General features: G+C 41.2%; 1 protein-coding gene across 3 annotated transcripts in view; it reads right to left on the reverse strand.

The window, feature by feature from the left end:
• The window catches only part of LOC140202973 (kinesin-like protein KIF19), a 170,880-nt gene that overhangs the window by 7,010 nt on the left and 147,164 nt on the right, over positions 1-16,706 (reverse strand). For all 3 annotated transcript variants that reach the window (XM_072268623.1, XM_072268622.1, XM_072268624.1), the window contains exon 19: positions 4,905-5,012. In XM_072268623.1, the coding sequence (XP_072124724.1) occupies positions 4,905-5,012 (108 nt within the window). The remainder of the gene's footprint in view (positions 1-4,904; positions 5,013-16,706) is intronic.

The following is a 16,706-nucleotide window of genomic DNA, read 5'->3' on the forward strand; positions in this document are numbered from 1 at the left end:
ATGCCTAAAGGCATATACTCAATGATTCAGGAACAGCTTCTTCCCCTCTGTCATCTGATTTCTAAATGGACATTGAACCCATGAACACTACCTCACTAATTTTTTTTGACCTACTTATTTTAACTTAACTATTTAAAAGACACATGTATACTTACTGTAATTCAGTTTTTTTCTCTATATTTATCTTTCATGTATTTCATTGTACTGCTACCATAAAGTTAACAAATTTCACAACATATGCCCGTGATATTAAAGCAACACACATCAAAGTTGCTGGTGAACGCAGCAGGCCAGGCAGCATCTCTAGGAAGAGGTACAGTCGACATTTCGGGCCGAGACCCTTTGTCAGGACTAACTGAAGGAAGAGATAGTAAGAGATTTGAAAGTGGGAGGGGGAGGGGGAGGGGGAGATCCAAAATGATAGGAGAAGACAGGAGGGGGAGGGATGGAGCCAAGAGCTGGACAGGTGATTGGCAAAGGGGATATGAGAGGATCATGGGACAGGAGGTCCGGGGAGAAAGACGGCAGGGGGGGGGGAACCAGAGGATGGGCAAGAGGTATATTCAGAGGGACAGAGGGAGAAAAAGGAGAGTGAGAGAAAGAATGTGTGTATAAAAATAAATAGCGGACGGGGTACGAGGGGGAGGTGGGGCATTAGCATAAGTTAGAGAAGTCAATGTTCATGCCATCAGGTTGGAGGCTACCCAGACAGAATATAAGGTGTTGTTCCTCCAACCTGAGTGTGGCTTCATCTTTACAGTACAGGAGGCCGTGGATAGACATGTCAGAATGGGAATGGGATGTGGAATTGAAATGTGTGGCCACTGGGAGATCCTGCTTTCTCTGGCGGACAGAGCGTAGGTGTTCAGCAAAGCAGTCTCCCAGTCTGCGACGGGTCTCGCCAATATATAGAAGGCCACATCGGGAGCACTGGACGCAGTACATCACCCCAGCCGACTCAGAGGTGAAGTGTCACCTCACCTGGAAGGACTGTTTGGGGCCCTGAATGGTGGTAAGGGAGGAAGTGTAAGGGCATGTGTAGCACTTGTTCTGCTTACAAGGATAAGTGCCAGGAGAGAGATCAGTGGGGAGGGATGGGGGGACGAATGGACAAGGGAGTCACGTAGGGAGTGATCCCTGCAGAAAGCAGAGTTGGGGGAAGGGAAAGATGTGCTTAGTGGTGGGATCCCATTGGAGGTGGTGGAAGTTATGGAGAATAATATGTTGGACCTGGCGGCTGGTGGGGTGGTAGGTGAGGACCAGGGGAACCCTGTTCCTAGTGGGGTGGCAGGAGGATGGAGTGAGAGCAGATGTGCGTGAAATGGGGGAGATGCGTTTGAGAGCAGAGTTGATAGTGGAGGAAGGGAAGCCCCTTTCTTTAAAAAAGGAGGACACCTCCCTCATCCTGGAATGAAAAGCCTCATCCTGAGAGCAGATGCGGCGGAGATGGAGGAATTGCGAGAAGGGGATGGCATTTTTGCAAGAGACAGGGTGAGAAGAGGAATAGTCCAGATAGCTGTGAGAGTCAGTAGGCTTATAGTAGACATCAGTGGATAAGCTGTCTCCAGAGACAGAGACAGAAAGATCTAGAAAGGGGAGGGCTGTGTCAGAAATGGACCAGGTAAACTTGAGGGCAGGGTGAAAGTTGGAGGCAAAGTTAATAAAGTCAACGAGCTCAGCATGTGTGCGGGAAGCAGCGCCCTCCCCTTTCTAGATCTTTCTGTCTCTGTCTCTGGAGACAGCTTATCCACTGATGTCTACTGACTCTCACAGCTATCTGGACTATTCCTCTTCTCACCCTGTCTCTTGCAAAAATGCCATCCCCTTCTCACAATTCTTCCTTCTCCGCCGCATCTGTTCTCAGGATGAGGCTTTTCATTCCAGGATGAGGGATATGTCCTCTTTTTTTAAAGAAAGGGGCTTCCCTTCCTCCACTATCAACTCTGCTCTCAAACGCATCTCCCTGATTTCATGCACATCTGCTCTCACTCCATCCTCCCGCTACCCCACTAGGAATAGGGTTCCCCTGGTCCTCACCTACCACCCCACCAGCCTCCGGGTCCAACATATTATTCTCCGTAACTTCCGCCACCTCCAACGGGATCCCACCATTAAGCACCTCTTTCCCTCCCCCCCCCGCTTTCCGCAGGGATCTCTCCCTACGCAACTCCCTTGTCCATTCGTCCCCCCCATCCCTCCCCACTGATCTCCCTCCTGGCACTTATCCTTGTAAGCAGAACAAGTGCTACACATGCCCTTACACTTCCTCCCTTACCACCATTTAGGGCCCCAGACAGTCCTTCCAGGTGAGGCAACACTTCACCTGTGTGTCGACTGGGGTGATATACTGCGTCCAGTGCTCCCGATGTGGCCTTCTATATATCGGCGAGACCTGACGCAGACTGGGAGACCGCTTTGCTGAACACCTACGTTCTGTCCGCCAGAGAAAGCAGGATCTCACAGTGGCCACACATTTTAGTTCCACGTCCCATTCCCATTCTGACATGTCTATCCACGGCCTCCACTACTGTAAAGATGAAGCCACACTCAGGTTGGAGGAACAACACCTTATATTCCGTCTGGGTAGCCTCCAACCTGATGGCATGAACATCGACTTCTCTAACTTCTGCTAATGCCCCACCTCCCCCTCGTACCCCATCCGTTATTTATTTTTATACACACATTCTTTCTCTCACTCTCCTTTTTCTCCCTCTGTCCCTCTGACTATACCCCTTGCCCATCCTCTGGTTCCCCCCACCACCCCCGTCTTTCTCCCCGGACCTCCTGTCCCATGATCCTGTCATATCCCCTTTGCCAATCACCTGTCCAGCGCTTGGCTCCATCCCTCCTCCTCCAGTCTTCTCCTATAATTTTGGATCTCCCCCTCCCCCTCCCACTTTCAAATCTCTTACTAACTCTTCCTTCAGTTAGTACTGGCCCGAGGGGTCTCAGCCTGAAACATCGACTGTACCTCTTCCTAGAGATGCTGCCTGGCCTGCTGCGTTCAGCAGCAACTTTGATGTGTGTTGCTTGAATTTCCAGCATCTGCAGAATTCCTGTTGTTCCCGTGATATTAAACCTGATTCTGGCTCTAAAAAAAACAAATAATAAGGTAGTCTTCATGGGTTCATGGACCATTCAGAAATCTATTAGCAGGGTGCAGCAAATGTAATATATTTATTCAAGAGGGGATAAGCTAGGGACTTAAAGACTGGTGCATCTAACTCAGGAGTAGGGAAATATGGGAAACGTTTCCATTGGAGCAGGACCAATTTGCAATTTGGAGAGGTAAGGAATTCATCAGCGATAGTCCACATGGCTCCACTAAGGAAAGTACTGTTAAAACAGATTATGAGGATGTCAGTAGAATTTATGACAAGGTCCCACATGGGAGACTGGTTCAAAAATATTCTAGTCCATGGGATCCAGGGCAATTTAATAAGTTGGAACTACAATTGATCGAGGGCTGTTTTTACAGCCTGTGATCAGTACAGCACCACAGGGATCAGTGCTGAGCCTTTTGCAGCTTGTATATAAATGATGTGGATATGCATGTGGGAGGTGTGACTGGTAAATTTATAGATTGCACAAGTGTTTGGTGTGACGGACAATGGGGAGTCTATTTTTCAGCTGCAAAATGAAAGTAAGACGGACAGAGAAATAACAGATAGAAGTGTAAGTGGTCACAATTTGAAAGAACTAGTAAAGCTAGGAAATGTGCGATGGATATTAGAACCCAAGAAACTACTGAGAAACATAAGAATTGTATTGTATATAATTCAGGATAGGTAGATAAAGTGATTGAGATGATATACAGGATACTTGCTTTCATTATCCAGGACATAGAATACAAAGGCAAGGAGAAAATGGCACTTCTGTCAAAACATTATTCATCAGCTACATTACACTGGCAAATTAATAGGAAATTAAGAACCTGGTGGCATGGCGCGAAGACAATAACCTATCCCTCAATGTCAGCAAGACAAAGGAATTAGTTGTTGACTTCAGAAGGAGTAGCGGACCACACGACCCAATTTACATCGGTGGCGTGCAAGTGGAACAGGTCAAAAGCTTTAAGTTCCTCGGGGTCAATATCACAAATGACCTGACTTAGTCCAACCAAGCAGAGTCCACTGCCAAGAAGGCCCACCAGCGCCTTTACTTCCTGAGAAAACTAAAGAAATTTGGCCTGTCCCCTAAAACTCTCACTAATTTTTATAGATGCACCGCAGAAAGCATTCTTCTAGGGTGCATCACAACCTGGTATGGAAGTTGTCCTGTCCAAGACCGAAAGAAGCTGCAGAAGATCGTAAACACGGTGCAGCAGATCACACAAACCAATCTTCTATCCTTGGACTCACTTTACACCGCACGCTGTCAGAGCAGTGCTGCCAGGATAATCAAGGACACGACCCACCCAGCCAACGCACTTTTCGTCCCTCTTCCCTCCAGGAGAAGGCTCACGAGCTTGAAGACTTGTATGGCCAGATTTGGGAACAGCTTCTTTCCAACTGTGATAAGACTGCTGAACGGATCCTGACCCGGATCTGGGCCGTACCCTCCAGATATCCGGACCTGCCTCTCAGCTTTTTTTGCACTACCTTACTTTCCATTTTTCTATTTCTATTTATGATTTATAATTTAAATTTTTAATGTTTACCATCGCTTTGTAATACAGGGAGTGAGAAACGCAGAATCAAATATCGCTGTGCTGATTGTATGTTCTAGTATCAATTGTTTGGCGACAATAAAGTATAAAGTATATTGCAGAGGGGATGCACCAGGAAAATGGAAGGCTCGATCTTATTGGAGCAGGTTTAAGGGGCTGAATGGGCAGATATCCACATCTGCATGTTTTGTTCACACCGCGCATCTGCTATTTCATACAAGTATGAATATCTGACCTCTGACTTGCTTCTGCAAGAGCAGCCCTTTATTCCCTTCTGCATTTATCTGATGGATGATACTTGACACGGCATTACTCGCTTCAATCTTCTGCAACTGGCTCTCACCTGAAAATCATCAAAGGTTATTGTTAGATTATTTGTAATTTTTCATTGTATCTATATTAGTATCCCTGCCCTTTTACTTGCTTAAAAAGGGAGCTGTGATGAAAGATGCGGGCAAGGTTCTTAATGATTATTTTGATAGTGTCTTCTCAGAATAGGGAGGTAATGCTGACATTATATTTAAGCTGAACCAGAGCAAAATGTTAAATATGCAAAAAGAAGGATTTTTAAGGGATTTAAGCGATTATGAGAGGGATCGATGAGATAAGAGGGGCAAAGTTGTCTCCACTGGTAAGTAAGACTAGAACTAGAGAACACAGCCTCAACGTTCGGGGAATAAATTTAGGATGGAGATGAGGAGAAACTGCTCTTCTCTGGAATCTATAGAATTCTCTGCCAAGAGATGCAGTAGATGCTACTTCATTAAGTACATTTAAGACACAGTTAAATAGATTTTGCCTAGTGGGGGAATTAAGGTTTATGGGAAAGCATGGAACAGAGTCCATGGCCAGACCAGCCATGATCTACTTGAATGATGGAGCAGGCTCAGCTGTCCAAATGGCCGACTCCTGCTCCTACTTTTTATGTTCTTATAATTATTGAAAAAAAAAATGAAGCACAAATGAAATATATCCCAGGCTATTAAGAGAAGCATGTAAAGAAATTGCAAAGGCTCCAACAATATTCTTTCAAGCTGCACTGGCCATGGGAGTAGTGCCAGAGGGATTGGGGGATTAGGGGATTATTGACATTAATCCAGTATTTTAAAAGGGAGGAAGAGATAAACGTGTAATTACAGGGCGGTTGGTTTAACTTGGTGGTGGGACTGTTGTGGGATTCCATCCTTAGGAACATACAGCATTTGGAAAGGCACAAATTAATCAGGGACAGTCAGCATGAACTTGTTAAAGAAAAGTTAAGAGGTTTCCTGGTTTAGGGAGAGAACAAGGAAGGTCATTGATGGAATGCATGTAATATAACCTACAGGAAGATTAACAAAGTTCCAAATGGCAGAGTAGTCAGAAAAAAAAGCCTGCTGGATCAAAGGAAGAGTGGCAAATAAGATTTAAAACTGCCTCAATGGCTGGAAGCCCTCGGCTAATACGTGCTTTTTTATTTGAAGGCTACTAATGGCGGAGTTCTACAGGATTCAGCAGTTCTCCCCTTGGTTTTATAAATATGTTGATGAATCTGACCTAAATGTAGGGAACATGATAAGAAAGATTTCAGATCGAAATATTGACTGTGTCATTGATTGTGATAAGGAAAGCTTTAATTCATATGGTAGATAATACAGAGAAGGCCAAGGGAATGCACTTGGGGAAGTTTAGCATGCCAAGGAATATATAATAAGTAGCATGATATTAAATGGTGTGGAGGAGCAGAGGGATCTTGTGTACATTTAAAGGTCCTTAAATGAAACAGGAAGGTCGATAACTTGGCTAAAAAGACGCATGAAATACTTTCACAAATCAGAGAAAATCTGCAAGAGCTTGAAATCCTAGCAACACACACAAAATGCTCGAGGAACTCAGCAGGGCTGGCAGCATCTATGGAAAAGGGTAAACAGTCAACATTTCGGGCCGAGACCCTTCATCAGGACTGGAGATGCTTTTTATTTTTTGCTGAGGCATAGAAGCTAAGAGCAGGGCAGTTATGCTGGAATTGTACAGAATGCCAGCTAGGATGGGTTCAAGTATTGTGTACTTTTCTGATCACCGCATTGTGGGAAGGATCAGACTCAAAATCAGAATCAGGTTTATTATCTCTGCCATATATAATGGGAAATTTGTGAAATATGGGTCCAGCATGCACGTGTCATTATAAAGAAAGCACAACAGCTCCTTTATTTTCTTAGAAGTTTACGATGACTCGGAATGTAAAGGAAAAATTTGACAAATTTCTATAGACATCTGGTGGAGAGTATACTGACTGGTTGCATCACGGCCTGGTATGGAAACACCAATGCTCTTGAATGGAAAAGTCTACAGGAAGTAGTTGTCAGGAAACATAGAGAATGCTTGACCCAAATGCAGTGCAGCAGAGCCATTATATCAGTGAGTGATACCTTTAATAATAAACTACAAAATATCAAGCCATGAGTGGCCACAAAATAAGAGAGAACAGATACAATTGCAACAATTGAAGGCCTGGAGCAAATGCTTGAGGCTGGCTTGATCGATGTGTGGACAAGGGACTGTGGATGAGAGCTAGGCCTAACTAGTCTGCAGGTGATGAGTTGAAAGCAGGTAGCTCCTGGTAGCTGGGTGGAGACTGAGAGGAGCCTACCAGTGTCAGCACCCAACAATCCAGATGGATCCAGTGGAATTTCTTGATGAGTGATGGATCCAAGAAAAATCCGATGGCACCCAAGACCTTTCTTCCAGGCCATACCCTTCCCAGTCAACCAGGTACTGCTCACCCGATCCACGATAACGTGAATCTATCAACCAGCAAAACCATGTGTACTGGACCACCTTCCACCATCCTTGGTTCCAGAAATGCAGATGTGTTGAGTGGTCCATGGACAATGGGCTTAAGGCAGAACACATGGAAGATGGGTGCGATCCTGAGAGAGAGAGCAGCTGGAGTTGGTAAGTGGCTGGGTTGATGCGATGGGTAATCTTAAAGAGACCAATGAATTGGGTGAGAGCTTGTGGGAGTCAGTGAGCAGGGGCAGCTGTTGGAAGGACAGCCAGACGTGGTTCCCAGGCCAGAATAGTCTGGCTAGGCAGGAGGTACAGGAGCCTCAGGACCCACATCACCTGGTTCAGGAACAGTTATTACCCCTCAGCCATCAGGCTCTTGAACTAAAGAATTGACTCAACTTCACTCACCGAACACTGAACTGATCCCACAACCGATGGACTCACTTCCAAGGGCTCTTCATCTCAGTTCTTGATATTTATTGTTTAATTATTTATTATTATTATTTTGTATTTGCACAGTTTGCTGTCTTTTGCACATTGGCTGTTTGTCCGTCTTGTGTGCAGACTTTCACTGATTCTATGGTGTTTCTTTGCAAGAACCTTTCTCCCTTGGCAGAGGGTCAAATACCAGGTAATTTGAAGTAATTACGAGAAGGATTAGAGGGATTTTTCCACAGGCTTTCTACAGATGTTACAATAGAGATAGCATCTAATAACATGATCTTTAGCCATGCTATCATGCTTGAATTGATCTATACATAGAGGTCTAAGTCATGGTGACTTACCTCCCTTTCCAGTGGATTTTTTCAGATAGCAGCAGCAGCTCTATGCCCAGTCTCTGAAATATCTGCACGCTGTGGAATCAGAAAGGTTCTCCACTTCTTCTTTTGATTTTAGTAAAGTGCTGAGATATGCTAGCTTACTTGGAATTAAGTTAGACACTGTTTGGCTTCAGGGCTGCCTTACCTGGCTTACTTGGAATTAAGTTAGACACTGTTTGGCTTCAGGGCTGCCTTAGTGCTCCCATGAATAAACGGGACCTTGTAATCTATTTCATTAATGTATGACTTGCTGAAAGTCATGGGAAGAGCTTCTTGATGGTCAATCCCGCAATGCCATGTTTTCTGGCAACACCTTCACTCTGAGGGTGTCCACATTGGCAAATATCTTCAATTATCACAATATCCCAGAACAGTTGATCCTTGGAGACAAGTGTTACACTTCCCTAGATTCTCAGACTAATTCAGTTGTTGAAGTGGTAGGAGGGTGCCATTTATAATATAACTCAAATATTAAGTAGACAACTGAAAGCAATGCGATTCCATTGACTACATCTGTTTGAAGGGTTGCAGGGTATGCACTGATCAGCTGCATCGACTTCTTTGTGCTGTATGCTCTGCTGCATAACCTACACAACCAAAGACACAGCCACTGCTGCAGGAAGAGCATCAGGTCCTGGGTCCAATGTGCAGGGTGTGAAGACCTGCTGGAGCAAGAGAAGTAGGAGGATGATGAGGGCTACTGGGGGATATCCCAACTCAGTATCATCAACTTCACCTCTCATGGTAGCCAAGAAGCGGAATATTGTCCACAAAGGATGCAACAAACCTTCTCATGGAGAGACATTTTTCAGAAGATTTCTGCCAAATTATCGTACTTTCAATCCAATCCTTAACTTTGACAAAGAACACCATTAATTAAAGAGGGCCCAGACAATGCATAGTTTTCTATAATATGCTACTGGGTAGGCTTATACTAATTATAATTGAATGAATCCCTGATCCAGTTACTTGAATGGCTCACACAAGATCTCTGAATTTCATGATAAGTGTCTCCTTGCTTCAAGAACTGTGGCTTCTGCACAAGTAGCTCTGGAAGTTGGAATATTGGTTGAGATCTTGAGCCCTTTGCACTGTTGCTCAATATTGGTGCCAGTTGGTCATCATCATAGTTAATGCAATTAAGGGTATACATATCAAAATATAGTGATAAGATTGCCATGCAATAAATTGGAAGCACAATAACAATTCAAATTTCAAGTCAATGAAGTTCACACGCATCCAGTAATGAGAAATCCCTAATGGAACTCCCATTTTAAGCCACTGTACCGAATAATCATTTCAAAGTGCATAAAAAGACGGAATGGATGAATGATCATCGGTAAAAGCATAATGTTTCTTTCTGCTTGATAGGACTGGATGTGGTCAGCGTTATGTCAGGCTTTCTGCACAAGCAAGCTCTCTAAACTAATTTTCTCTCAGCAATTCCTGCTGTGTTCAAACTCAAGCATAAAGCATGGCTACTACGAAATGAGCAACACAGAGCAGACGTTTCAGCTCATCATCACACCATGTCATATTTTACATGCTTTCCTAGAAGTTCCCCTCCCCTTCCCTTAGAAGTTGTCATTGCAAGAGCAAACCAACAAAGGGAGAAGAATCAGAAGACAGCAATCAATATTGCGTTACCGGTCATATAAAATCATTGCTGTAATAATTGGCAAGTATGGCACTGATCTAATTATTTTATAATTGTATGTTCTGTTGAATTAAAGTATTTTCCTTTAAAGGAAGAGAATCCCTCACTGTCCATGGTTGAGTTGACAAATGTGATCACTGCAAGGATACAAGGATGCCAACTGTGATGACCCTATACATTCAAGGAAAGGCACAATGGTCTGTTGCTACTGGCCAGGAGTTCCAGAAACCCAAGTTGTGTCCTGACCCTGGATTATGTCTCTGTGGATTTAACGCATTCTTCTTGTGATGGCATGGGTTTCCATCGATGAATCAAAACCTGAATCCGTTTTATTATCACTGACAGATGTGAAATCTGTTGTTTTGCTGCAGTTGTATAGTGCAATACATTTTAAAACTACTAGAAGAAGTTACAATAAGAAATATATAAAAAACAATAATAAATAAATAGAATGAAAATAAAAATAAATTTGATGACACATGGCAAAAACATGCTGTTTAATATGTCAATTGGCCATTGTAAGTTGTCCTTGGTAATTAAGTGGTAGGACAATTGAGAGTAAGTTGATGAGGATGTGATAATTAATGTAGATGGAATGTTTCATGTTTGGCACAGACATGCTGAGTTGAATGGCCAGTTTTTATACTGTCTGACTCTGTGATGCTATATGGCAAAAATAGTATGCATTTGAATGTTAAACTTGTTTTGTAACAAAGCAAATGGAAGTAGATAAGGAATAAGCAACACACACAAAAAATGCTGGTGGACGCAGCAGGCCAGGCAGCATCTACAGGAAGAGGTACAGTCGATATGTGTTTCCTTTGATAGGCTGTTTTCAGGCATTTATATACAGCCAAGTGAAGGTACATTCTGGTGGTTGGTTATGATAACCTGCTGCTTGACTGGCTGTGATGAGTTGACTCCTCAGAAAATCATCAATATCTTAAACCTGCACTCAAGGCAAACCCTCAAAAGACTGGGGAGAAGATGTTGCAATCTTCGGCATGGTAACGTAGTGTTGAGCACAGCGCTCTCCAACACAGGTAACCTGGGTTCAATTCCCACTGCTGCTTGTAAGGAGCTCACATGTTCTCCCCATGACCACGTGGGTTTCCTCCAGGTGCTCTGGTTTCCTCTCACTCTCCAAAGACATACCAGTTGGTAGGTTAATCGGTCATTGTAAATGATCCCATAATTAGACTAGGATTAGGGGTATTGCTGAGCGGCATGGCTTGAAGGGCCAGAAGGGCCTATTAACACACTATCTCAATAAATAGATAAATCAAAATATCACTATTATACAGTATCAAACCACCAGACCAGCAACAAACCAAGCTCCCAGACTCCAATCCACATGTATCTGGTTTCTGTTGTCTTCACTCTTCTTCCCAAATTAAAGTCTCTGCACACTCTGGACAGGACATTAGTCTGGATGAAGTTGCATGTGGATCATATCTCTGCTCCTGCCATACTGACAGATGTCTTTCCCTATGACACACAGAACTAGTTAACTCATCCACTGTAGAACCAGTCTCTGGGATGTGTGCTGTGGTCAACATCATCATCATCATCAGCCTCCTCCTCTCCTGCCTCCCTTCTCACCTGTTTCTCCTGGTGAAATTGGAGCCCTTTCCCAATATCTTGCAAGGAGACACCAGAAGATAGGTGCAGATACAATGGTAAGGTGCTGCAGCAGCACCTCTGGGAATGAAATATTTACCGTTGTACAACTCAAAGGTGATGTAATATTCCAGATTGAATAACAAGTGAAGACAATAATTCAGATTCCTCTGAGAAGCATTTGACTTCTTCCGGATACCAGAGCCAATTGCAACTCTGGTGAAGCTGTACCTTCAAGACCTGCAATTGTGCCTCACAGCAGCAGATTTTACCACAACCTGGCAGAGACTGGAAGCAGGCATTATGGCAGGTTGTACTATATCACCCCTGGTCATGGAGATCATTATCAGGCCTTCAAGGTGGATGGTAGGTGGTGAAAGAACAGGTGCTGGCCTTCGTCTTCCCCCTGTTAGGACAATATAACAATACTGACTGCTACTGCAGCGTGCACCAAGCGAATACTTGGAAAGCTGCAGAAAAACATCAAATGGGCCAGAATGAAAATCAAACCCAGCAAGTCACAAAGCACCTCCACAGTCAAGGGAATGCTGAAAGACATCAGTGTTGACCCAATTCCAACAGCATCTGAACAACTTGTCAAAAGCCTGGGTAGATGATACAATGCCAGCCTCACGGACAAAGAGCAGGTGCAGCAACTAAAGCAACACATCGCCAATGGCCTGGATAATATCACCAAGACCATGCTCCCTGGAAAACTGAAGCTCTGGTGCTTAGAGTTTGGACTCCTATCCCGGGTAATGTGGCCACTCACTGTCTATGAGGTCCCACTAACAACCGTGAAGAAGCTCAAGCGAATCATCAAGTTGTTTGTAAAGAAGTGGCTCAGTGTCCCGAGGTGTATCAGTAACATCAGTCTCTATGGCAATGGGGTCCTCGAACCTCCATTATTTGGCTTTACAGAGAAATTCAAATGTTCCACAGGTGCCTCTACAGATGACACACAAAAACTTACGTGGCAAGACCATCAGTAACCCTGCACCGTCTTTATCATCTGGGTGGAAATGGACCCCAGCTGATGCACTGCAGCCCTTAGGCATAGAGACACTGTGGGGCAAATCTACAGGGCAGGGGCGGCTTTGCTCTGGCAGCAAGTGGACCCACCTGGCACAAGGTCACAGTTCCAGAGCGAAGGAAGGTGACTGTCCAGGAAGTGCAGCAACAAGAAGAGACAGATGGAAGTGCAAAGGTTATCTCCCTGGCCAAGCAGGGGCAATGGATGTGGTGGGAAATCATTGAGAGGAGGAAAATCGGCTGGAAGGACATACGGCAGATGGAAGCAAACAGCTCTCTCATCAGAGCTACATATGATGTGCTTCCCTCACAAAAGAAAATCTCCACCAGTGGTTCAGTGAGGACTCAGATTGTGCCCTGTGCCTGGTTCCAGCAACCCTCAAGCATGCCTGGCAAGCTGCAAAACCAGCCTCGCACAAGGCAGATACCCGTGGCATCACAACTAGGTCTTGAAGAGTCTGGCAGTGCCAATCGAGACCAAGAGGACAGCAACCAACTCCTTGTCCCCTAGATCAACTAATGCCCTGACTCCAGCAGCATTTGTCTGGGAGGGAGGGAAAAGCTCTACCTTTTTGTAATATAATTTTTATTGAGTTTTCAAAAAGAATACATGAAAAGATAAAATCTACCCTCCCCCCCATATATAGTCCTACCTAAAAGGAAAGAAAAGAGAAAAAAAAAAGAAAAGAACCGCCTGGGTGTTGGAAGGTTTCCACATGCTCCATGGGATTCAAAATAAATTTGGTATAATTATTCGTTACTTTCCCCAAGGGACCAAGGTCTTTATCGGAGCACTTAAATATGCCATCCTATCTTTTGTAAATAAGGGCGCCAAATATTCAAAAATGTTACATATTTATCTCTTAAATTATAAGTAATTTTTTCGAGTGGAATAGAGCTAGCCATTTCATTGTTCCGACGATTCATAGTTAAATACGAATCAGATTTCCAAGTAACTGCTATAGTCTTGATAGCTACTGCCAATGCAATTTTTATAAATTCTTTCTGATATTTATTCAATTTAAGTTTCGGTTTTATCCCTTCAATATCACCTAATAGAAATAATACAGGGTTATGTGGAAGTTGAGTTCCAGTAATTTGTTCCAATAAGACTCTTAAATTTATCCAAAAGGGTTGAATTTTAAAACAAGACCAAGTAGAGTGTAAAAAAGTACCAATTTCTTGATTACACCGAAAACATTTATCAGATAAATTTGAATTTAATCTATTTATTTTTTGTGGTGCAATATATAATTGGTGTAAAAAATTATATTGTACTAATCTAAGTCGAACATTTATTGTATTTGTCATACTGTCAAGACAGAGTCTTGACCAATTTGTTTCATCAATATTAATATTCAGATCTGTTTCCCATTTTTGCTTTGACATATGGGTTCCTTGTTTAATTGTCTGTTCTTGAATCAAATTATACATACAAGAAATAAATTTTTTAATTTTCTCTTTTTGAATTAAAATTTCAATTTCATTAGGTTTTGGCAAAAACATTGTTTGACCCAGCTTACCTTTTAAGTAAGCCTTTAATTGAAAGTAACAAAAGAAAGTATTATTTGATATTTTATATTTATCCTTTAATTGTTCAAATGACGTCAATATACCTCGTTCAAAACAATCTCCTATAAATTTAATCCCTTTTTGGTACCAATTATATAAAAGTTGATTGTCCATTGTAAAAGGAATAAGTCTGTTTTGGAACAAAGGTCTCCTTGCTAATAGAGATTTCGGTGTTTCATTATCAACATATAGCTTATCCCATAGATCAATCAAATGTGTTAATATAGGAGATTCTTTCTTTTCCCGTATCCATTTAGATTCCCATTTATATATAAAATCTTCAGGTCTATTTTCTCCTATCTTGTCTAATTCTATTTTAATCCATGCTGGTTTTCGATCATCGAAGAAAGATGCAATAAATCTAAGTTGATTTGCTTTATAATAGTTTTTAAAGTTTGGAAGTTGTAACCCTCCTAACCCAAATTTACATGTCAATTTTTCCAATGATATTCTTGACATTTTACCTTTCCAAAGAAATTTTCTCACACATTTATTTAACTCTTGAAAAAATTTCTGTGGCAATTGTATTGGTAATGTTTGAAACAAATACTGTAATCTAGGAAATATATTCATTTTTACAACATTGACTCTACCTACTAATGTTATTGGTAGTATCATCCATTTGTCAAAATCTTCCTGAATTTTTTTCAATAGTGGTAAATAATTAAATTTATATAAATTCCTTACATCATTATCAAGTCTTATACCTAAATACTTTATACCATTTACCGGCCATCTAAATTGGGTTACTAATCGACATTGACTATAGTCTCCTTTAGTAAGAGGTAAAATTTCACTTTTATCCCAATTTATTTTGTAACCTGATACCTTCCCATATTCATCCAATCTAGAAGATAATTTATATAACGAATGTTGTGGGTTTGTTAAGTAGATCAAAACATCATCGGCAAAAAGATTAATTTTATATTCCTCCTGATTAACTCTAAAACCCATAATATCTGGATCAATTCTGATTAGTTCTGCTAATGGCTCTATCGCCAGTACAAATAAAGCAGGTGATAATGGACAACCTTGTCTAATTGACCTTTTTAACTGGAATGGTGTTGAAATTTGAGAGTTTGTCACTACTTTAGCCTTAGGGTTAGAATTTAAAGTTTTAATCCAATTTATAAAAGATGTTCCTAACCCATATTTTTCTAATACTTTAAATAAAAAATCCCATTCTAATCTATCAAATGCTTTTTCTGCATCCAAGGCTACCACTATACTCTTCTCATCCCTTTTTTGTGCCAAATGAATTATACTGAGTAGCTGGGTTACATTATCTGCCAATTGTCTATTTTTAATAAATCCTGTTTGATCCATATGTATTAATTTTGGTAAATATTTAGATAATCTATTCGATAAAATTTTTGCTATTATTTTATAATCCGTATTCAATAAAGAAATAGGCCTGTATGATGCTGGTTTCATAGGATCTCTGTCTTTTTTTGGCAATACTAGTACAATCGCTGTTGAAAAAGATTCTGGAAGTTTATGTATTTTTTCTGCTTGACGTATTAGTTCCATAAAGAGAGGAAATAATAAATCTTTAAATTTTTTATAAAATTCAGGTGGAAAACCATCTTCTCCTGGAGATTTATTACTTTGGAGTGATCCTAAAGCTCCTTCAACTTCTTTTAATGTAAAAGGCATATCTAATCCCTTCTGTTCTTCCAAATTCAATTTTGGAAGAGAAACTTGTGATAAAAACCTTTCTATCTCATTAACATCATTTTGGGATTCTGACTGATATAATTCAGAATAGAAATTTTTAAAGGTTTCATTTATTTCAAGAGGTTTATAAGATATTTTATTTGCCCTTGTTCTAATTGCATTTATTGTTTTGGAAGCTTGTTCTGTTTTCAACTGCCAGGCAAGAATTTTATGTGCTCTCTCACCTAACTCATAATACCTTTGTTTAGTTCTTATAATTGCTTTTTCCATTCTATATGTCTGAAGCGTATTATACTGTAACTTCTTATTGACAAGTTGTCTTCATTTTTCTTCTGACATATATCTTTGAGATACTTTTTCTATTTTTGTAATCTCTTTTTCCAATTGATCTAGTTCTGCCATATATTCTTTCTTAATTTTAGACGTATAACTTATTATCTGGCCCCTAAGATATGCTTTCATCGCATCCCATAATATAAATTTATCATCCACTGAATGAAAATTTGTATCCAAAAAAAATTGAATCTGTTTTTTCATAAAATCACAAAAATCTTGACGTTTTAATAATGTTGAATTAAATCTCCATCTATAAGCCACTTCTTCCCTATCAGCCATTATTATTGTCATTAATAAAGGAGAATGATCTGATAATATTCTTGCTTTATATTCCATATTTTTCACTCTGTGTTGAATATGCATTGATAATAGAAAAAAATCTATCCTTGAGTAAGTTTTATGTCTATGGGAATAGAACGAATAGTCTCTTTCTTTAGGATTGATTCTTCTCCATATATCAATCAAGTTTAAATCTTTCATCAATGATAAAGTTAAATTTACTACCTTCGATTTTATAACAGCCTTGGTTGATCTATCTAAGACTGGGTCTAAG

The sequence above is a fragment of the Mobula birostris genome, chromosome 9 (assembly GCF_030028105.1).
Source record: "Mobula birostris isolate sMobBir1 chromosome 9, sMobBir1.hap1, whole genome shotgun sequence".
NCBI classification, from domain to species: Eukaryota; Metazoa; Chordata; class Chondrichthyes; order Myliobatiformes; family Myliobatidae; genus Mobula; species Mobula birostris.